This window comes from Pholcus phalangioides, unplaced genomic scaffold (assembly GCF_987345545.1).
Source record: "Pholcus phalangioides strain wild (caught in Gottingen) unplaced genomic scaffold, Ppha-v1.0 ptg000003l_1, whole genome shotgun sequence".
NCBI lineage: Eukaryota > Metazoa > Arthropoda > Arachnida > Araneae > Pholcidae > Pholcus > Pholcus phalangioides.
The window spans coordinates 6,776,599-6,801,453 of record NW_028301596.1 but is presented as its reverse complement, the minus strand read 5'-3'; the positions used below and the strand labels follow the sequence as shown (position 1 = coordinate 6,801,453).

Here is a 24,855-nt window from a genome sequence, read left to right as displayed (position 1 = left end):
AGTATATATGTGCAGCTGAACGACTCTTCCCCTTGTAAACTGAGATAGAAGAAGACTTTTCTCCATTCAAAAGCTTTCCACATTCGATGCTGACGTATTCAGTGTCCAACCAAGAGTAATACTGAGAATCCCTTTCATTTCGTCGAAGTAAGTATCTAGTATCCGCCGTAGCTTCGTGACATCGAAAGGCCTTTCATTAGAACTGGAAAGTTCCGGATTCTTCAGACCCTTTTAGATCAAGGGTATTCAACGTTTAAGAGAGTGTGGACCACTTCATTGATTTGAAAACGTGTCGCGGCCACTTAATTAAGAGATCTAGAACAGCGCTGCAGTTGACTCAAGTTATCTATAAATGTACCGCGGTGTGCTTGAGTGAAATGGAACTGCACCACGATGGCTAAATGAAACTGCATCACGAGTGGCTAAATGGAACTGCACCACGAGTGGCTAAATGGAACTGCACCACGAGTGGCTAAATGAAACTGCACCACGAGTGACTAAATGGAATTGCACCGCGAGTGACTTGAGTGAAATGGAACTGCACCACGAGTGACTAAATGGAATTGCACCACAAGTGGCTAAATTGAACTGCACCACAAGTGGCTAAATTGAACTGCACCACGAGTGGCTAAATGGAATTACACCACGAGTGGCTAAATGGAACTGCACCAAGAGTGACTTGAGTGAAATGGAACTGTGACTTGAGTGAAATGGAACTGTGACTTGAGTGAAATGGAACTGTGACTTGAGTGAAATGGAACTGTGACTTGAGTGAAATGGAACTGTGACTTGAGTGAAATGGAACTGTGACTTGAGTGAAATGGAACTGTGACTTGAGTGAAATGGAACTGTGACTTGAGTGAAATGGAACTGTGACTTGAGTGATCTGGAACAGCGCAGAAATGTGCCACGCAGGTCTCTTGATTGATCCAGAAATGGACTGAGCAGGCCTCTTGAATGATCTGAAAATGTGCCACGGAACACTCAAATGATCGGGAAATGTACCGCACAGGCCTCTTGAATGACCTGGAAATATGCCGCAGGACATTCGAGTCATCTGGAAGTTTGTCGCCGGGCATTCGAGTCATCTGCAAATTTGCTGCGTCCCTTAAGTGATATAGAAATGTGCCACGGATTACTTAAAGCGATCTAAAATAGCACCGCAGGTCACTGAAGCTATCTGGAAATGTGTCACGATCACTTGAATGACACAAGTTCTCTTGATTGAGATTCGCATGCATTTGTAAAATTTTTCTATTTGAAGTAATTTTTTGTGAATCGAACATTCTATAGATTTACTCATGATGTTCTTCGGATGATCCGAGTAAATTTAAATGAGAATATATCACGTTTTGCATTTGACGATGCAATTGTCTGAAAATTATTTCTGTCGTTTTATAATAGAGCAATTATTGGTCTCGGGTGCAATCAAACGATGGAGTTAGATTACTGATCATTTATAAATTGTAGAATGAATGCCGATGTCGCTATACTTTCTCGAAAAAGACGGTATTTTTGGGAATCAAGTGGATCGAAAAACATTTCAGCTTGGAATATAGGTTCTTTGCTTTCTTCTCCTAATTCTGTCACGAGTTAATTAATTAAGGAGACAACAAAAGACATCAGTTTCGCTTGAAATGAGCAGTTCCAGATTGTGTGTTGTCGTTGGAGACTTTCTGTAAATATTCATGAATATTTGGGATAGTTTATTTTCGAGGGGATAACATGGGCCCGTTCAAAATGAGGGCAGTTTGAGAAGATATTCATCCTTTGGTCGACAACCATTATTTTGAGAAGAATTTTTTCCCCTCAATATTATTTTTACACTTTGAAGATGATGACTTGCAACGATAATTTTTTCCTATTGAGCTGTTTGCTGGGATTGTTACCCTTTTATATGTACACGTACAGGGTGTTTCACGGGAAGTACTCAAATATTTAAATACAGGGTGGGCAAAAAGTCCGTAGAAACTTTAAAAATTCATAAAAACCGGAAAAATAACCGAAATGAAAAACACTTTGCAGGGTTAGCTTCGCTAGGTCACGGGAACTTTTTTAAGAGAGGGGAAAATAACTTCAAAAACAGCCGACAGATGGCGCTGCTATGAGCGACTTCAGTGGAAATATGCAAATGAGATGGTTATAAGAACTTGCGCTGCTAATTCACAACCAGTTCACCGTTGTGAACCGTGTATGTTAACAAGGATGCTGAGTGCGAAGGATAAAGCTTTGTGACTCGCATGCAATGTGTTGTCCATTGTGGTGGTAGTAATGTGGAACACATACTGCTGTAATAGACGATTTGCAGAAGGAATTCAGTTCGTTATTTGCGTATCTTTTCTTTGACTTGTGTACGTCAGCTCCACCTATCGGCTGTTTTTATATTATTTTTCCTGTCTTACAAAAATTCCGTGACCTAGCGATGCTAACCCTGCAAACCGTTTTTTATTTCGGTTATTTTTCCGGTTTTTGTGAACCTTTAAATTTTCTACAGACTTTTTGCGCACGCTGTATTTCAAACACACACACACAAATGCCAAGGCCACATCAAGGTGGTTGAAAAAAGATTGATTCCAAAATAGAAGCGAATATCAAAAATACACCAGCAAAAAGAGGATATTTCATCTGTGATGGAGGCACAATAATTGGGAGAAATACGAAAATTAGAATTTTTATGCCACCCACAACCAAAAAAGATATCAATGAAATGATATTTTTGCTTTTTTAATGCTATATTAAATTTATTCGGCGACATTTAGATGAAAATTTGTCAAGATATTGGCGATTAAAATTCTTAATAATTGGAAAAAATGACATACAACATTAATAACTGATATTTATTTATAAAAAAATTTTTATGAATCTAGATATTTTTATTTTTCAAGAAAACATAATATTATATAAAGAATAGCAGGGATTAAACTACAAAAAAGCCGTCTTGGCTCATACTGGCAATCACAACATTGTAGAATAGACCTATATATTGACAGAAAGTTAAGCACAATTATAATAGGTAATAATAATGATTATGATGAATGAGAAGGGAAAGAGGGGAAACACAAAATATTCTGTACATAATTTTGGCAGTTGCGGTGAGAACACTATCATTGCATTAAATTTTTTAAATATAAATTTTTGATATAATGAAATGGTAATAATTGAGAAAAAAATGCTTAAAGAAATTAAAAATGATTTTGTCATGAAGGGGACTGAAATTAATTCGAGGGGCCTGTGAATTTTAGACGGGGAAAAAATTAAAATTGAGATGATGAGGTGAATATATATATTGAAATTTTTTTTACAAAATTGAAATTTAATTAACACATCAAGACAAATACAGAACACAAATACACAAAACACATATTACATTCCAATATTAACCCAAGGGATCGTACGATCCGTCCAGGGTTCTTTAACTGATAATACTTGGCAACAGACCAACCAGGTAAAAAACAGCACTCGTATCTGGACTTGAGTAGATAAATATTAGTATTCGCTGTGCTTGCACTTTGAGAAATTGATATCATAAATTTGCAGCCGTAAATTTATCATGCTCACTGAAATTTAAAATTGATCAGATTACAAAAAAAGAATTGTTTTATTTACTTATTTATTTTAAATTTAATAAATTAACATAATAGTTGGGAAAAATAAAATCTCACACACAATCAACCGTAGCATTTATATATTTTTCAGAAACTATGAAAAACATCGTACGTAGATGCATAAAAGAAGATATTTTGTTGGTATTTTTTATTTTGAAATACCTCAACCAAAATAATAACATCATTAAACGTTGAAAAAAAAACTCTTGAATAGAGTAGAAAAGAGTATAAAAATTTTTCAAAATCCAATAGCTTTATATACACTGAGAAAAGAAAAATTTTACAAGGATAAATTTTTTTTCACATGAAATAACATTTTTTTTAAATAAAACTTGAAGCGCACTCGTTAACTATAAAGTACACATAGTATAAGAAAAAATAATATTTTTTCCCCCTCATACTCATGTTAGCCTTATATAATGCAATCAATATTAAAACTCTCAAAAATTCCAATTTACTTATAAAGTTAAGCCGATTTTTTTTAGGAAGTGAGATAAAAAAAAAATTGATTTTTTTTTTGGGGGGAGAAAAAATAAAACTATACTTTTTCTTGGAAGCACAAACGTTGTAAATGTAAAGAAGTTATCAAAATAGATGATGTGTGAAGCTTCTTTTTTTTTCTTTTCTTTGTACGTGATGCACCAAATTTACGAAGTCCTGAAAGAAATACCAATGAAACGCCAAAACATAACGTAGAGTTCAGTAATGTGTCAAAAGAGAAGAATTAAAGGGATAAAGCTACAATAAATAAATGAGAGTTAAATCGTTCCCCGCTGATAAGAAAGTGATGGTTTCGTCACTTTTGGAATAACACTTGGTACATGTGCAAATTGATATTGGATTTGGCACTTGTTACATGTGTAAATTGATATTGGATTTGGCACTTGTTACATGTGTAAATTGATATTGGATTTGTAGCACTTGTGTGCCACTGGGCGCACGTGCAATTTTTCTCCCTAGTCTCATTGGATTCAGTCACCCAATTTTGTCAAATATGTGTCAAATAGGCTTGTATGTTGCATTGAGTGGATGGCTGTCTTCATGGGGAGAATGACGCGAGTAATTCGAAACTTGCGAGCACGGGGCAAGGAGAGCCACCACTATAAATCTTTGCTAACTTTTCCGACAAAACTTTGCCTATTTTGAGGAAACGGAAGTAAGGTGCTTTGCATCAGTCCGGGGTTTTGTGAGTGGTTCTAAACTATCTATCTATCTGTCTATCATGTGTAGATTGATATTGGATTTGGTACTTCGTACATGTGGAGATTGATACTGAATTTCACTCTTTGTACATGTGTAAATTGATATTGGATTAGGTACTTGGTACATGTGTGGATTGATATTTGGATTTGGCACTTGGTGCATGTGCATATTAATACTGGATTTGGCTCTTGGTACATGTGTAGATTGATATTGGATTTGGCACTTGGTACATGTGGGATATTAATACTGTTATACCAGATATGACCCAGGCTCTGTCCCATATGGGATATAAGCACATCACCCCAAGGGGTTGAGGATATTAATACAAGATTTGGCACTCGGTACATGTGTAGATTGATATTGGATTTGTCACTTGGTACATGTGTAAATTGATACTGGATTTGGCATTTGGTAAATGTGTGGATTTATAGTGGATTTGGTACATATGTAGATTGATATTGGATTTTGTACTTGGTACATGTGTAAATTGATATTGCATTTCTGATTGATATTGGATTTCACAGTTTTTTTAGCTGATATTTTACATATTTTTTTTTCTTCAGTTTCACAATCATCCGTAGAATCTATATTTCTTTCAGAAGCCATTTCGTGAAGAAAAACAAACATACAGGCTTACGCGTAAAAAAAAAAAAAAATCGTTGTTTTTTTTCAAATACTTCAACCAAAATAATAACATCATTAAACGTTGAAAAACTTTTCAATAGAGTAAGAAAAAAAATGATTTTTTTTAAATCCAATTTTTATATATTTAAAAAAAATTATTATTTTTCACTGATTCTAAAAACAAGATAATTTTTTTCACATAAAATACCATTTTTTAAATAACACTTGAAGCGCATTATATTTTTCAAGTTCACTCAACTAAAAAATACACATAGTATAAGCAAAAAAATTAAAAAATATTATTTTTTATCATGCTCATGTAAACCTCATAATGCAATCAACATTAAATTTCTCAAAAATTACAATTTACTCACAAAGTTAAGCAGATTTTTTTTTTAAGAAGTGATAAAAAAAATTGATTGGAGAGAAAAAAAGAAATAAAACTAGAAGCACACACAACACGTTGTAAATGTAATGAAGTTATCAAATAGATGATGATAAAGTGACGCTTCTCTTTTTCTGTTCTGGATACGTGACGCAGCAAATGTACGAAGTCCTAAACAAAAAATACCAATGAAACACCACAACATAACGCGGAGGAAAAATTTCAAAAGAGAAGTGAGAGATGAAAGGATAAAGCTGCAAAAAATAAAAATAAAATAGATGAGAGAAAAATCGTTTCCCGCTTATAAATTCCCTCAAAAACAACCAATGGAAAAGAAAGTGATGGTTTCGTCACTTTTGGAATAACACTTGGTACATGTAGTTTCACGCATTTCGCGTTTCTCATCTTTTTCCTTCAATAAGTCTTTGAAAACGAGAGAGAGCTTCTCTCTCTCCTCTTCATTCGAGTTGAAAACGTGTTTGTTACAGCAGAAATTGAATGCTGGATTTAATTAAATCCACTCTGAATTTTACCGTTTATGTTTTCAAGTATAAATTCCGTAACGAATTGTGGATAAATCATGCATGAGTTTGGACTCGTCTGGCCGTGTTCAGTGACCATCGTGGAAGATTAGTATTGGTTTTTTAGATGAGGTGTGTATTTGAACGTGTTTCGGGACTGCTTATGGTGCGTTAGAAAGTGTAAAAAAGTGCACTGTTTTTTTTTTTGTTAATCATCAGCGATGCAGAGAAGGACTCGGAGAAGTGGTTGTGGAAATTTTCCTGTTGTTGAAGTTGGAAGTTTTTGTGAGGTTTTAGATGATCCTCGTCTTGTAAGTATTCCAATATTTCAATATTTTTTTAAAAAGTTTGCTTGAAACTTTGAGTTTGGGGGAAAAAATTCAACTCACGGGATTGATATTGGATTTCACAGCCTTTTAGCTGATATTTTTCGTGTTTTTCTTCAGTCTCAACCGAAGAATTTCTATTTCTTTCAGAACATATATTTTTTTCGTGAAAAAAAATTGCATAGGCCTACTCATGTATAAGAAAAACGTGTATATGTTTGTGTCTTCAAATAACCTCAACCAAAATAATAAAATCATTAAACGTTGAAAAAAACTATTCAATAGAGTAGGAAAAATAGAAAAATTTTAAATTCCGATAACTTTCTATGTTGATAGTATGAAAATGTTGGAGAAAAACGATTTTTTCGAATCACAATAAAATTATGTCTACAATAACAATCATTTCAAAAACATCAAAATTATTTATACGCTTAAATTTTGAATGATAGGCTATTTGTAAACAGTTCAAGATTCTTTGAAAACTTTGAATTTTTTGCTTGTATTTTATACTTAATATAATACTATTTAATAAATACAATAAATTGAGATGTATGTGATTTTTATTCAAGTTCTTGTTTAGGATAGTATGTTTCTGGTCTTTTTTTAGGAGAAATGTTGGCTTCGCAAATTCAGTATTCTGCAGTTTGTTGTCCGAAAAATTTAATTATGTTATTTTATCCCCTAATTTTTTTTTATTTCCTAGGGGAAACAATTAGTTTTACTTCTCTAAGTAAAAACAAAATTTTTCCGTTCATTTTATTGTCTATAAACTTGGCTACCAAAATTTCCGGTGAATTACTCACTGGGATGTATAAGCCACATCAACAAAAATGGCGATAGAAAAAATCTTGGGAACACTACAGCTTCGTATAAGCCGCACAAAATTTTTATTCAATTTCTAAAACAATCTATAAATTTGAATAAACCCCAATTTTTTTTCGATTAACTTACCTTCTATTAGTTTTTAGGATTTTGTAATGTTTCTTATATATTTGATATTTTTTATAATATTATCAGGATAAACATTAGACATTATCTTGCATTGAAAATGTTCATAAGAACTCATTAGAAAAAATCTTGGCTCGTTAGAATTGTGGGATTAAAAGGGACAGGTGGTGAATAATTATTGGATTGATATTACATTTTGCATATGTGGAACTGGATATACTGTACACATCGGAAAATGCTGAAGATGAACGTTTTTAAATTATTAGCTACAATACCAATCATGCTAAATACAGTATATCAAAATTATTTATACGTTCAAGTTAAGGATGATACCATTATTTACTTCGAAAATCTTTGAAAAGTTCGAATGTTTTGGTGGTACTGATCAGATCTGCCCTCAGAAGTGTGTGACATTTGCGGTTGCACCTGGTTGGACCTCGGTAAATTATTGAAGACTTTCACCAATTCTCTCTTAAATTTTTCTTCATTAACTCTGAATATCCAAAAATATCCAACCAATTCTGGAATTTTTCTTTCGTAAATTCCGAATTTTCATTTATTCTGGTGTTATTTTTCTATCCATTTGTCAAAAATTCTAAGTCATTGTAGTAATCTTAACATACGCAAACATTTTGATTGTAACAACCATTATGGGACTAATGTCTCCTTGGTTGTTTTGTACTTGTATATGAATGATGTTTTATTTTTTTTTTTATAATTATTTGAAATGAAAATAAATAAATACTTCTTTGATATTTTTAAGTGCATATTTCCATATTTTTAGACCATATTTCGCCACTTTTTTAGTGCATATAAAGCGGGCTCTATTCATTAGAATCTTGTCTCATTAAAATTTTGGAATAAAAAAGTACAAGTGGGGTGAATTATTATTGGATTGATAGTAAATTTTATGTAAATAGTATGAAAATGTTGGAGAGGAAGATATTTTATATATTAAGTATCATGTTAAAAAAATAAAAATTATTTATGCGTATGAATTACGAATGATACTATTATTTTCTTTGAAAATCCTTGAAAAGTTTGAATTTTTTACCGGTATAAATAAATTGGATATTGTTCAATCGGCAGATATATATATATATGAGTTTTATCTGTCTCTGCTCGGAAGGAGGAGGGAGAGTATATTTCTGGTCTTTCAGGAGAAATGTTGGTATAGAAAATTCAGTCTACTTCAGTTTCTTATTTGAAATATTAATTACGTTATGTCTCCTCTAAAAATGTTTTATTTAAGAAAAATTAGTTTTACTTCTTAGAAGAGAAATTGGGTTTCTCACACTAATTCATTATATTGGCCTGAAATTTTAACTGTCGAAATTTCCTGTAAATAAGTCACTGGAATGTATAAACCGCATCGAGAAAACCGACTGGAGAAAAAAAATTAGGAACGTCGCGGCTCTTTTAACCTCTAAAGCTTTGCATAAGCCACACGTAATTTTTAATTCAAGGCATATTACATAGCACATAAATTAGAACAAAACTCAATTTTGTGTAGATTAACTTGCCTTCTGTTTTCTTCAAGAATTTCAAAATCGCTGAGGTTTTATAATAAACGTTATACTGTATGTTATCTTGGAATAAAAATTTTGTAGAAAGTTGAATAGAATCCTTCGGATTTACAATCTTACAATGCTACAAATAAAAAGTATTGGATAGCCCGTGGCTACAAACGTCCTGAGTTAGCCTTAAGCGCTAAAAATAATCTTTAAAAATTCAGCACATATACAGGGCGATCCTAAATTCATGGGACAAACTTTAAAAGGGAATATAAGACACCTAAACAAGCATTTTTGGCCGTAGAATGTGCGGATTCGAATCATAAAAGCAAAGGGGCGGTAGGGGAGGGGATGTTTTTAGAGAGTGCTCAACAGCACTTCACAAAAAACCATTCTAGGGTGCAAATGCAAATGCACCTTCGGATTCGATTGGAGTTAGTTTTTTATTGGTGCAAGGACCATCAAGGTTATGTTGCGTGAAACAATGATCAAGCGGTATAATGACTTGTGGTAGAATTTGCGTTACCCAGACTGCACCATGAGAAGGCCTACCATTTTAAAATACCCTGTACTCTAGACTGGTTGATTGAACTTATTGCAGAAAATAAGTCGGAAAAATATATATTTGTTTCTGGTGAAGTGCTGTTGAGCACTCTCTAAAAACATCCTCTATAGCCTTTCCTATTGCGATTCGACAGCACATTCTATGATCAAAAATGCTTGTTTTTTTTCGTGTCTTATATCACGTCTTAAAGTTTGTCCCATGAATTTAGAATCACCCTGTACATATGTGTGTATAGCAGCTTTATTACGAGAAATTACAATAACTATTTTTCACTAAACTTAATTTATTTTATTTCTCAGAAAAATTTTTATTCTTTTTTCACCTACAAGAAATTTTTTTCGACGAAAAATACATTTTTTATTTAGTCACTTCCTCGAAAAACTGAATTGATATTGTAGTTGTAAAATGATGATATATTTTCATTAGTATTAATCGTTATTAATGTTTTTATATTATTTTTCCTTTCCAAAAAATGATATTCACTTATGGAGAAATTTAATTCATATGAAATTAAATCACTTCATTCCTGAAAAAATTGTTAATTTATCTAAAAAAATTAATATATTTTATTGCTCAAAACATTCAATTAATTTTATCCCTGAAAAAATTACATTCATTCTATTCCTTAAAACGTTACTTTTGTTTTGCATTCATTTTTATGAAATTTTCAGTTTTTAATTCCTCTATTATACTACAAAAAATAGAATAGAATATTTTTCCACCCATAATAAGCTGAAAACAAAATGAAATAAAACAGGTTGAGAGGATGAACGGAAAACCAGCGTTCGTAATATGAGAAGTTTTCTCAGAGAATATAAAAACGTGAAATTTAATTTTTTTTACATCTTTTGTGTGTAAAAGAAATGTGCTATGAATGTTATCGTTTTTAAAAGGATCATAAAACGACGTAAGTTGATAATTAAGGATGGTATGCACAAAAATTTACCAAACAATCATTTTTTAGTTCTTAGATTTTGAATACCGTACTTTAAACTTTTTGAAATTTAAATACACACACTTCAGGTTCAAATTTTTGTTCTTCCCGCATCTCAAAAGTGTTTTTTAACACGCTTTCTTTCATATTTGGACCTGACATACATTGATACAGTTGACGTAGAGTTCTCATTAAAATGCTCTTTTCTCAAAACTGAATTTTTTTCCCGTCAGATAACATCATGTCTCGAAACTCTTTGAAGTTTTTACCGATTCTAAACGCTTTAATGAGATTTTTTTCCCATTTGAATAATTTCAAGCAATTTTTAATGGTCTACATTTTTGGTAAATATTGGTGACATGTAGAATATAAGTAAATTTTTGTGATTTTTTAGAAAAAAAGTTTTAAAAAATAAAATTGAAATCACTTTTGTTAGCAGGAGTTGCACAACCTTTCCACTCCGTGGGCCAGATATGCAGTAATTCTGCTGTTCGCGGGCTAGAAACTCGTATATATAGGGTGACCAAATGAAATTATTTTTACTGGACATTCCCATAATTTTGGTTGTTCAAACTTTTCATAAAATATCTCGTTTTATCCCTTATTTTCAACCAGGCTCACATGAATTTTTTAAACCAAGAATTATATATATTGGCTTACATAAATTCACACCTTTGACAAATTTTCTTGGCTGTAATTAGCGAATTTACTTACCTTTGAAAATTTTTTGGATTGTAAGTGCAAATTTATTTTCCTTTGACATTTTTTTTTGGCTCCAACTGGCGATAAATTGTCTTTGATCACTTTTTCTCAGCCTATGGTTCGCGGACCACAGGTGTTCCGTGACGATGACATAGGAGCGGACTTAATTTATAATTTAATTTTAAATGAATGAAAAATTATAAATTTTTTGTAGTTGATATTAGTAATATCCAATGGGTTGAAATGAAAATCATACCTTCATACGGTTTACAATACCGCATAGAGAAAAAGTGATCCCAAATACGGAATAGGATATCACTAATGCAGGATGGGAAATAACTAATTGTGTCAAAAAAGTGTAATGAAAAATTTGCTAATTAATGCTAAAATTGATGAAGGTGGGAAAATAAATGACTGATACAAATCGCAATGAACAAAACCGTATTTCACGAAAAAGCATTCATGACTCGGTAACCATATTTAATTGAGGAAAAATACGGGGAACCGGGATCTCGAATACGACAAAATATGGCACATTGCCAACCATCTTGAAAAACGTTGTCATAAATCAGAAAAATCACCAATTGTTATTAAAATTGCTGAAAAGCGTTGAACCTGACAAATACGCGAGATGAATATTTATATTTATAGCAAATTATATAATATTGTAGTTTATAAAGTTATAAAAATGGTGTTTCTTCACTATTTCATTTCTAAGTAAGTGTTGTCGAGCAAACGAGACAAATGTATCGAAAGAAAAGGAACGCCACCACCAAAAATACAGGAATGTCCCGTAATACGGGACGCAAATGGTCCTTCGAATTGTTTTAGACAGTGACACCCTGGTCTTTGGGTGCAGAAAAGTTGAGAAATACTGCTTTTAACTAGATTTTTACTGGCAATAATTCGCAACTTTACTTGCCTCTTTAAAAATTTCTTGAATATAATTTCCAACTTTACTTGCATTTGACAATTTTTTAGGTGATAATAGGCGATAACCCATATGAATTGTGATTTACCGCATTTTTATAAACGAAATGGTCAATAAAGGCATTTATCGTGTTCTGTGCATTGACACTTCTTCTGGTACACCTTTCGTTGGCCACATTTGGCCCTCGGACAGGAGGTTGCGCACATCTGCGAAAAAGAATAGTAAGGAAAGTCCCTTTATATCCAGAGATAACTCACGAATCGTTGATCCTAGAGTCGTACTTCCAATTAAAAAATGTATCCTAATAACTTGTTGACCTCAGAGTTGTCATTCATATTACAAAGGGGTTGTATTGTTATTAAAACACATAGACTAACTTTTTATACAGGCACCCTGCCCTCGAAAACCCAAATCGAAGGTTGGTTCTCTGTGTTTCCTGAGGCCAACATATTTGATTGCAACTGATAGAAACTTTTCATAGAAGAGAATGCCTCGAAATTGTCAGCCTTGGGTGTAACAACGACAAAGTTTCGCGAAATATTCAATGCCGTTATAACTGAGTTTGACTACATTTCTGAAAAATGATTTTTCCTATAGAAAAGCAGGGGAAATATATCGAGTTTTTGTTTACTCTACTCACATTTTTCTGGAATTAAATGATTCTGAGACAATAATAAGAGGTGGCATTTTACATTTTAGAAAAACATAATTTCAACTATTTAAAAAAATGTATTCTTCCATCATTTGGGTCAAGTTCGAATTTTTGAATACCATGAGAAGCAATCCCAAATTAATGTATTATTAGATCTGCATGTATATCTTCTCCGAAATTCAATTAGTACGCGTAAAACTAATTACTGAAATCCTATCTTTGATCTTCAAGAGCGGAAAAATCCGATAAGATATGGGAAGAATCCCGTTCGATATCGGAATTAACTTTATTCAACCTCTGGTCATTTCCCAAGGCAATTTTGCGGTCAATTCCCGTTCCCATAAGAGAGATTAAAATGAGATTCCTTTCCGAGCGTAACTGCTGATGCCGTCAAGTCTGGATAATTTTATAGGCAGAGATGGAGAAGTGTTTTCTGGTCTCTTTCGGGCCAGCATGTGCTTTCGCGAATAACACATACAGTATACAGAGAAGGGCTCAACTTTCCGGACTTAGTTCTGACCGACTGGTCGTGAAATCGCCTCCAGCATGGATTCCGATACCTATCAAATTGGAGTGGGATTCATTCCGATTTAATTAGACATGGAATCAGCGGCTAAACCACGAAGGCTGTAGAGCGGATAACTAATTATGCATCGAGTGGAATAGTGATGGTAGAAACCGAACAGTGTTCAAGCACAACCCTATAGTAACTAAGACCATAAATGTACTTGAGGGGGATTGCATCGTAAAATTACTTACTTTCAATAATACATGGTGTCCCATAAATTCGTAAATGCAGTAGACCCTGGAATATCCGTCCCTATGTGGCTGGATAACAAAAAAGCCGGATATATCGGAGTTCTATAAATACCCCAACTTTCTACCCCCTGCACTCAGGCATTATATATGCTAATGTTTTCCACTAAAATGCTCACCACTCATTGAAATGTCTAGAAACTTTGTGTGTCGCTCAATACCATGGTCTTACATACTTTACATACTTAGTATTTTTATTACAATTATTTTTAAAAAAATTATGGCACAAGATATGGGAAAATTTTGATGATTTCTGAAAAAGCTGCATGTTGTTGAAGTTAAAATTCGAGAATAAATTAACCAATAATTAAAATCCCAAATGCTCGTGTTAAATTGTATAAAAATATCCAATAGTATTTGAGGGTAAAAAAAATTGAGTGCCTAAAGCGAATAGAAATTTTTTAATGTTCTTCAAAGGAAGGAGATATTTCTCATAGAAAAGCATGGGAAGCCAAGATCGTGCACGAACCCCCCAAACTAAAAGCTTATTACAGAATAAATGGTCCCCCAAGAATATTTAGACATATTTTAGGATAAATTGTAGTATGCCTAACTTGATCGCAGGAAACGCAAAACCATGTAGGCCTACACTAAAAGTTTGAATACATACGCTTTGAAAATAAAACATCAACGTAAAATGTAGGTTTGTTTCTTACATAACGTTACATAAATCATTTAAACTTATTTGACTCTTGATTGATAAATGATTAAGGAAATGTCGAAAGGTAGGCCTAAGATGAAAGAGTCAAAACTCGCAGTTTTTAGTTTTTTGAGACAGTCCTTCAATAGATGACTGCTTCCTTTTAGCCCTTTTCCACTACGAAATTTCCATCCACTTACGTTGAAACCTGCGCAAAAACCGGTTTTGAGGTGCGGCCAAAACAGTACGGGAAGTTTTATTGGTAGATTTTGCGTAGCCACATCCCAAAACCTCCTCGTCCTCCTCCTAACCAGAACAAGGCCCGCCGCTCACACCCCAAAACCGGTTGTTGTGTAGTTTTGGTATAATGGGGAATCACAAAATATGTATGAATTTTTAAAAAGGCTGGATTGCACGGAGACCGGATAATCAAAAGTCTACTGTAGTTTAAATGTCCATAAAAATTGAAGAAATTGATAAATTTGAATGCAGTTCACGGAAAAGTTATTCTCACGAATGAGGATTTTGTTTTGGTACAGAAAAAAATCCATTTCAGGTTTTCGTCGATAGAAGGCGCTTGACGAAAATAAATCACTGGAAATATCCAAATCAGAGTCCTATGAAATTCAAGGTGTACGATTAATATAGCTCATTTCTGGATTTTTCTATTACTGACGCTTTCGATTGGTGGGATAAAACACTATTGGTGAAGTTGTTTTACCTCAGCCACGACTGAAAGTTTACGAACGTTTCGGGCGCAAAAGAGATTGAAGAAAAGTCCAGGTCCAATCACTTCTACCCGACAGCTTTCCCGCGCTCTCTATCGACAAAAAATTGAACTGATTTTTTCTGCACCAAAATAAATCCCCTTTCGTGAGAACAACGTTTCCGCAAACCGCATTCAAATATACCAGCTCCTTCGATTTTTTATGAATTTTTAAACTATTCACGACTTTATGGGACACCCTGTATATTTTCATTTTATAAAGAGAACTTATTCTTATAAGACATTGGCGTTAATTAAATTTTGCGGTTTTCTTTAACATACCTTCACAAAACTTAACTATTGGGAGTGGAATATTGAAATTCTATTGAATTCCTTTTTCAGAGATAGAATTATGTCTGCAGTACTGTACTATTTCGAGCATAGGTGCTTTATAATTTCAAACACTTTGAGAGTTGTGTGAATGTCTAAGGAATTTCTCGGTAGGAACCACACCGTACAACTCACTCAGATATCTACTCGTCATTATCTATTACGTCACAGTCTGGAATTTCCAATACATACCTGGAATATTAATAATGACTTCGTAGGGGCCTCGAGACGTCTTTGATTATAATATTTCTTAGTATTAATGTCTCGGATGAGGAATTCAAACTCCAGTTATGATAGATTTCTCTCTCTCTCTCTCTCTCTCTGGAGAATATTGATTTGTGAGAATGTTCTGGGGGAGATGGTCCTCATGTTCTTCAAAGACAAAATACTTATCAGATTAAAATGATCTGTGTTTGATTGAATCTAGTTTTTCAAGCACCAGGTGTCAGTTATTGCCATTTTCTGTCATTTATATAATTTCTTTAGCATTACGTCGATTTTTTTACACTCATTTCTGTCTCCTCATATTCTGTTTCAATGAGTTTCGATTCGTTTTAGGTTTTATTTATTTTAATTTCGTGAGTATATATACAGGGGTGACTACTTATTTCCCCTTGTCGGATCTTACTGACGAACCGTTGATCCTAGAGGCATACTTCCAGTCATTTGAACATTTTTGTCTCGCCAAGGTCATCTTCTGCACACCTACAATGTATTGCCGGTTCCGAGTGGCAGCCCTTTTTTTTTATAGTCACCGAGAGGTTGGTGTGCTAACCCAACACCGCCATAACTACAGCTTCTAACTATAGATGGCATTGGCTAACCCCGCGGTGTAGGACTCTCTGCGGTATGCGGTAGTAATCTTTTTTCTGAGATCATGTCGCCGTTTCTGTGTCAGGAAAGTTTCACAGACAAGAACGACTCGGGTATTCGTCGGGCACCTCTAAACATCCTTTGGTATTTTAAATGAGTATCTTATCGACCTGGGCTACCGCACCCATACTTTCAGTTTAAAAAATTATCCAAATAACGTGTAGAACTCAGATATGCCATTCATGTTGCAAAGGGTTGTCTAGTTATTAAAATAAAAAAATATTTTCTTATACGGACACCCTGTCCTCAAAAATCCAATTAGAAATTCGTTGACCTGTCTCTCCTGGAGAAAAACTTTCACGTTTCTAAGTGCAATATGCAATATTCGCAGAGATATTAGAATTCAAAAATCGTAGGAAAGGTGGTAAAGAACAGCATAAATAGGGGAAGGAAGCGGTGTCCGTTAGTTTTAAATTTTTTATTCAAATTTTTCAATTTTCAAAACTTTCTCCTTGCAATATAGATGAAGTATCTAAGTTCTAGATGTTTTTTGGATACTTTTTTTCTAATTGGATGTACGCCCCTAGGATCATCGGTTCGCCCGTAAAATGCTTGCAAGGAAATTGTGGAGTCACCCTGTACATTAATAATCATATTTGTATCAATATAAACATTTGTCATTTAAATATATGATTAAATATATTTGTAGTTTTTTTCCCCCTTTGTAATATCATCCTGTTTCAAGGTACAAGATCCATGTTGTACCTGGAAACCATGCAGAACATTGCCGTCTCTAAAAAATTCATATTTTTATGATTACAGTAAGAAAGAAAGATAATTTAAATTTTATGTGGTATGTGTTTCAAATTGTATACAGATAGTAAAACTGAGATTAGTAAAATTATACAGTAAATATAATGTTTCAGGGTATAAAAATCTCTCTCTCCTGTTTGTGTTGTGGTAGTTGTGTATCTAAGAAATGTAACGTGGTAGATAATATGGAACAAATGATTTTTTACTGGACCAAAATGATCGGAGAATGTTGTCTTCATACGAAGACAATTTACCGCGATTGCTGATTGGCAGCATTGGCGATTAACTTGTCATTGTTTTTTTATGTTATTAAATATACAGTTGAATCCCGTTATAACGAGCTCCAAGAGACCAGAGAAATCACTTCGTAATAACGAAATTTCTTTATAAAGGAATTCCAGATATTTACATTGTGTAACAGACAAGCTGTTAACAAGGATGTACAGCAATACTTTTATTCACGAGACACGTGAGATTTAAGTTGTAGCGAGAGATGAAGACATTCTCGAGGAGTTCGATTTTAACCTTCGTGACGAAGGGCTGTGTGTTTCGCAGGTTAATGCAAAATAAAGGAATGCTTCATGTTCGTCGCTTCGTATAACCTCACCAATCGTCACAATTGTTCTTATTTAAACTTTTTATAACGATAACAGTTAAAACAAGAATCGACTGTATTGTTATACAGAGTGATTCAAAACTCAACTTTTAGGGAATGTAGAACACACACACACACACAAACAAACAAACAAAAAAACAACAACAAAATCACAATTTTTTTTTGCATAACTGTGGATGGTAAGAACTTTGAGCACTTGTCAAACTTAACGTATACAAGTTTATGTAAAGTATCGCTAAATAAAGAGTTTTTCCACCAATTATTGGCTCGTCATTTCTGCATCTTCGTTTATCCTTCAGCTGATCAGGTTCAGGGTTTCCGGCCATACATTCACATGTGATTCTGGTATTTTTTGTGTTTTCTACCCCCCCCCCCCCCACTAAAAGTTTGTACGTTGAGTTCTGAATCACTATAAAGGCTTGGTATGTATATAGGACTGAATTTTGATGCTAGGCACAGAATTCTAAAAATCTGTGTACCAGAAAATAATACCGTAAATGTAAAAATAATACCGCAAAAATCTAATGCGTATTAGCGCAAATAATTATATCATCATTTAACAAATTCAGCGGCTTACCGGTACGAGAATTTTTTATTCCGGTTCTTTATGAACCAACAAGAAATGGGTCGGCTCCCTACGTTCAATCAACGTGTCATAATACCGCTAATACGCATGCGCTCTCGGAAATATGTACGCAAGCGGACACGAAACAATAATCCCCGGTTAAGGTCCACTGATTTCTCTGCTAAATTGCCACCCCAAAATTAGATAAATCCACTCATTTCACAAAAAAAATTTAATTTGCTGACTCTAGTCTTCATCCTCCAATTCAAGCATCAGTGAATGACCATCATTTATATACCCCAAGGGTACCCACACAACATGCTGATAACCACTGCATTGTAGAAGGGAACTCTGAATGCTCTATGAAATTTTTAATTCCAGAAGTTGAAATCGGAGATGGCAATTTCATTTTGCCGTAGAATTTCACTCTTACCCTCCAGCACCGTTGTGATATACTGCAGTTATTTGAAATCTTCTCATTCTTGTTATTCATTAATCTTCATTTCCTTACTGTTTTTTATGGAATCCAGAACGAACAGAATATACATATTTTTTTTTTATGTGTAACAGCAGAAGCAATGAGTAGAGAATTGGAAGTTCTTTGACCCAAAGTATGAGAGAGAAAAAAACATAGAGGAGAGAGAGAATTAGTGACATATCTTATGGCTCATCGTTCTTCGTTGTAGTATTATATTCTTCTTCAAAGCGTTCCTTTCTTACTTTTGCTTCTAATTTTCTTCAAGTAGATGATTCTACTCATTTTTTCTATTCGTCTCTCTCTCTCTCTGCAGTTGTTCCCAGCGGAAGCCTCTCATCTCCCGTAATGAATTAAGATGAAGAGCTTCCAATCTGTCTTGAAGAGAGTTTTTCTTACGTTTTTTTTTTCTTTTTATTATTTTTATTGTCCCATTTTCTTTTCTTCAGCAAACAATCTATGTGGATAGCACTACTACTATACTTACTTACTTTGCTATTTGTGCAGGAAGACTGTCCCATGTTAATGGTACGCGCACTTGCGAAAATGGAGAGTGCCTCTGCACTATACATAACTCTTTTTTTATTTTATCATTTACCGACATATCTGATGTCTTTGTTCTTTGTGGTATTAATGTCTTTTTTTTTTTTTTTTTTATCGTGGTCTTTGGCGATCACCTAAACTTCTATTTGCTCTTTCGTGTCGTAAGGACTTTGCGGGAATGACATTACGTCACAGATCGCGGTAACTATGTCCTTGAAATATGTTCATGTTCTTTTTTTTATATATATATATACATCAGAGAAGATTCTGATGCTGAGCTCTATGATATTTTATTGAATCGAGATTCAAACTGCATCTCCAAGCTTCATGAATAAATTTCGTACATATGTAAACATGAGAGGATAGTAATATTGGGGGATTTTAATTATCCGGGTATCGATTGAGGATTGAGAGAACCTATCTGCTAGGGATCAATATGAGAGAAATTTTCTTAAGTTGTTCCTCGCTAATTTCTTGTATCAGCAGGTATCAGAAGCTACTATGGGTACTCTGATTTTGGACTTGATTCTCACTAGTTCCGAGGATCTTGTTGAACATGTTTTGGTTGGAGACAACTTTTCTTCCAGTGATCATTGGGTTATTAACTTCTTTTTGTAGCTTCTTCGTGGATGAAAGAATGGTTCGTTACTTTCGAAGAACCAACTTTGAACTTTTCAGGGAAAGGTTAAAGTTAATCTTCAAAGACAGGTTGGTATCAGTGGGTGTGGTAAATCAGTGGGAAGAATTCAGAACGAAAATTTCCTCTGTTTTGCATGTCATACCCTTTGTTCGTAAAAAACGAGTTTGTTCATCGCACCCCTTTGGTTCACGAATAACGTGCGTAATCTTTATCTTGGAAAGAGAAGGGCATTCAGAGAATATGGAAAAAGAACAGCTGACCTGTCAACATTTACTGAAAGAAGCAGGACATTGAAGGGGGCTCGTTAAGGAAAGTAAAAAGGAAGTTGATTCTATAGGCTGGCAGATAATTGGTGCTGCCCCAAAATCATTTTTCAAGCATGTCAACAATGGATGTAAGGAAACGGTTGCACCCTGTCAATAGAAGGGTCTAGGGTAGAGAGCAATGTAGGCATGTGTAGTGTTTTTAATGACTTTTTTCCGTCTGTTTTTAATAGGGAAGATGATATCAAAAGTACGGGTGTGTCGTGAGGTGATAAAAACCCTCAACGATATTCAGGTGGAAGATGTGGAAGTTCTAAAACTTCTTAAAAATGTATGTGCAAGCAGAGTGCCACGACCAGATGATATTTATTCCAGGATCCTTAGGGAATGTGCTAGTGAACTGTTGCACAGATTTACAGAAGTAGTGTTGCTAAGGGTGTTGTCCCAGGGAATTGGAAGCCTGCTAATGTGATTCCGATGTTTAAAAAGGGGTGGCAGAGGAACCGTATAATCGTTCAGTGAGTTTGATGAGCTCCCTCTCGAAAATTTTGAAAATTATTATCAAAAGGCAATTGTTGAAGTGGATAGACGAGAATAATGTATTGTCGGATAATTAGCATGAGTTCAGGAAAGGGGAAGCCATGTGTAACCAACCTTCTCTGATTCTACAATCACGTGACTAAGGCTTTGGGTAAGGGCAAAAACGTCGATGTTGTTTACCTTGATTTCCGGAAGGCATTCGATTGGGTCCAATATGGTAAACTCTTGAAGCGTTTTTACATGATATTGGGATTGGGGCAACTTGTTGAATTGGATAGAATCGTGGTTGAGAGATAGATCATAATGGGCTATGGTGAACGAGGAATATTCTGATTCGACAGGTGTCAAAAGTGGAGTCCCTGAAGGAAGTGTCCTTGGCCCCATAATTTTATGAAGCTAATGGGGGTAGTCAGGGATCCAAGCGATAGGGAGATGCTCCAGACAAACTTGAATATGATTGCAGCACGGGTTAATGAATGGAGCATGACCTTAGCTTTGACAAGTGCATGGCCGCTCAGTTTGGATCGAGCAGCCCACGTTTCACTTACGAGTTGAATGATGTTATTATTCCAGATGCAACTAGGATCACTAATCGGGGTATTTGTATTGATGAAAACCTAAGCCGCTCATCAATAGGATCGGTGATCCTATCCGAAATTGTCCCTCCGAAACAATAACATTGTTCAGCGGTGGTCAAAAAATTGAATAAAATGCTCGGTTTCATTGATAGAAAGGTCTTTTCGCGTTCTTTTAAAGTCATTCTTCGTTTTTCCGAGGCTTAGTTCCTCCTGGGCTGGAGTACGCCGTAAAGTTTTGGTGACCATACCTAGAGATTGACATAAGCATGGTTGAGGGATTGCAGAGAAGAGTTACGCGTGCTCTTGTTGGCACACAAGAAGCTTGAGCTATTAAGAAATACTTGAGTTTTTTAAATATATTTACAATGGAGGAATGTGGGTGTCGGGGGGGGGGGGGGAGATATGATGGGAGTGTTTAAATTTTTCAACGGGATGGGATAGGATGAACCATGAGTTTTTAATATCAACTGCTTCGACAAGATGACACCAGTATCGTTTGTTAAGGCACAATTCCAGGCTGTGATGTCTCAGGGAGTTTCTCACTAATAGGGTTATTAATAAATGGAATAGCTTACCTTTGGGGATAGTAAATTCTTACACAATTAATTGACACGTTCAAAAAGAAGTATGATAAACATGGTGAGATAAATCGAGATGCTATCCATACTTAGGTTAAGACAACCATAATCTATTTTTCATGGGCAGTGTATTAGTATGTAGTAATAATTATTTTTCTTTCATGATGTATGCTTCTATATTTCGTGATTATATGCTTTTTCCCAAATAAGGCAGTCTCGAAATCATGACCCCTTCCGCAATTGATGCTCTGAGGAGGGCCCCATATTTAGCTGGGAAATAGAGATTTACATTTTTTTCCTTTCAAAAATCAAGTATCAGCGGTCATCATGCGCGCCTGCCACGGACATGACCTACCCCCCGCCAATCGAACCATGCCTAGACGGACTCATGTGTTAAGATGACCTCGGTATTGTATGCCAATTTTGCTGGATTCTGAAATTACCATATATATACTCGTGTATAAGCAACACCGCCTATAGAACAAGGCCTCCGCACGAAGCTTTTGACGTCAATGAAGAAGGCCATTTCTCCTATTGCCATTGGATATACTGCAAAAAAAAAAGGTGAAGATATCGCATGCGTCGGCCTGCTATATCCAATGGCAATAGCTGAAATGAACTTCTTCAGTGACGTGACGAGCTTCGTGCGGAGGTCTTGTTCTATAGGTAGTGTTGGTATAAGCCGCCCCCCCCCCGACTTCAGGACCACCAAAACCACAATAAACTGAAAACCCATGTATAAGCCGACCCCGAAAAAATTAGGGCGTTTTTATAGGGGGAAAATGTCGTGTACTTTCATACAATAAAATTTAGAATGAAAAATGATTCAAACTTTCTAATACGTTTCTTTTTCTTCCAATTCCCCGAGCTATATATCGAAACCTAATACAGTATGACATCTTTCGCTTCCATCTTCAACTGTGCTAACACCATCGTCGTCACTTCAAAAGAGGATGTTGTCTTCAGTTCCGTCCACCGCATACCTAGAGATTGCAACCCTTTTTAAATGATTTGATGATGATTTCGGTAAAAATAGAATTCGATGCCTTCTGAACCCACTGACACGCTAGGCTTGTTCCGGGGTTCTTTAAGACACTGCATTTTGTTGTTCCTTTATCTTCGGTACTCATTCCTGTCCATAAATTAATTAAATAATTTTTAAAACGCTTATTGATGCTCACATCTAAAGGCTGTAAAATCGACGTTAGTCCACCGGGTATAAAAGCCAAAGACGTTTTGGTTTTGTTTTTGCTTTGGCTTTAACATCATCGGTTCTGTGGGGTTTGAACATAGCTGCAAAAATTATTCTATTGATAAGTAACGCATCTATAGCTACAATGCCGCCTGGCAGTCGAGTGGTTAGGGAACTAGCTTCTCACTGCGCAGGTCTGGGTTCGGGCATGGATGTCTACTAACACTAACAAATTCCCTGGACGGATCATGCTGATCCCTAGGGAATACGTGAAGATCATGTTATTATTAAAAAAAAAAAATTACTCTACTGATTAGTGACGTCATCTAAAGTAGTCTAATGACGTTGCGGATCTTCAAGTTATCCGATTTGAGGCTATGTAGCTATATGATTAAATGTTGGAACCGCAGATGGGGAGGCATTTTTGGTTACAAACGCTTTTGAATTTGTGATATGCATTTCCCTAACGTTCAAATGGTGGCGCTACCTAGCACACTTGACATCCATAATCCTTGCTTCCCTAGCAGTGTAAACATACACTTACTGTTGATTCACATTGAAAGAATGATAATGATTACATATTATTATTAGTTAGAGCTTGATATGGTCTTTATTGAAGACTTTTCTCCTTCGACTTCAATTTATTTAGACCAGTGATTCCCAACTTTGGAGTTGACGCTCCCTGGGGGGGGGGGGGGGGTGATGAAATGTTCCAGGGTGGTGGTAGAAGCTACGGGTATATGCATATAGAAATGTCCTCTCCACTTGTCAATACAAGATTCATTGAAAGACTGGTTATTTGTGGAGATGAAGATTACAAGGAAGAAAATTCACCACTGGCCTTAAGGGGGCTCGAACCCCGGTCTCTCGCTTGCCGGACGAGTGCTCTACCATCTAAGCTATGGAAGCAGGTAGAATATTATTACGGGTCTATTATGTTATACCCGCAATTCTTATTACGGTATAGATTATAGACATAGAATACAGGATTCTATGGAATAGCTTTGCGCGGGGGGGGGGGCGATGGGGCAAAAAAAAATTCTGAAGAAGGGGGCGATGGGACAAAAAAGGTTGGGAAACTATGATTTAGACCATAGTTTCCAAACCTTTTTTGTCCCATCGCCCCCTTCTTCAGAAATTTTATCTCCCATCGCCCCCCAATGCAATCTAACCCATAGCATCCTATGTAATACCCATAGCTTCTACCACCCCTGGAACGTTCCATGGCCCGCCTCCCCCAGGGGGCGTTAACGCCCACGTTGGGAATCACTGATTTAGACCAACGTGCCAGCCATTATTGGAAGAGGCTCAGAATCGTTGTTGATGAGCGAAAAAAAAAGTTTCTGTAGGGAGAACATTGTTTTTTGACATCACCTGCAACTTCAAAAACCAACGACGTCACAGCGAAATTACTGGCTCATCAGCTTTGATTTCAGTTGAGGGGAATCATCATGCGTGTATGGAGGGTCTAATACATTTGAGATGTATCGTTGGGCCAAACGTTGGACAACGAGAAAGCGTACAATAATTTCGCTTACAAGTGACGGCGATTTATTCCAACGTGCCTTCCAAATACATGGCAAACACACTGCATCAAGTACATACTAGTGAATATGAACCACATCGAGCTGAACTCTAATTAGTGCAATTACTATTTAGAGAGGTAAGCCTAGTATATTTAGAGGTAAAATCATTTAATTTTGGTCTCCTCTTTCCCTCAATGGCTCACGTGAAAATGAAATCCTTGTGGTTATTTATCCTAATTCAATAAAAAAGA

General features: G+C 35.2%; 1 protein-coding gene across 3 annotated transcripts in view; it reads left to right on the top strand.

Annotated features, from left to right (window-relative positions):
• LOC149087974 (high affinity cAMP-specific and IBMX-insensitive 3',5'-cyclic phosphodiesterase 8B-like) overlaps nt 1–24,855 on the top strand; it is a 293,484-nt gene that overhangs the window by 160,756 nt on the left and 107,873 nt on the right. Inside the window, exon 1 of one of the 3 annotated variants that reach the window (XM_089243278.1) lies at nt 6,267–6,649. The exons of the other annotated variants lie outside the window; for them this stretch is intronic. Within the exon in view, the coding sequence (XP_089099404.1) occupies nt 6,560–6,649 (90 nt within the window). The 5' untranslated portion in view covers nt 6,267–6,559. Of the gene's footprint in view, nt 1–6,266; nt 6,650–24,855 lie in introns of those variants that run through there. 3 annotated transcript variants of the gene reach the window in all.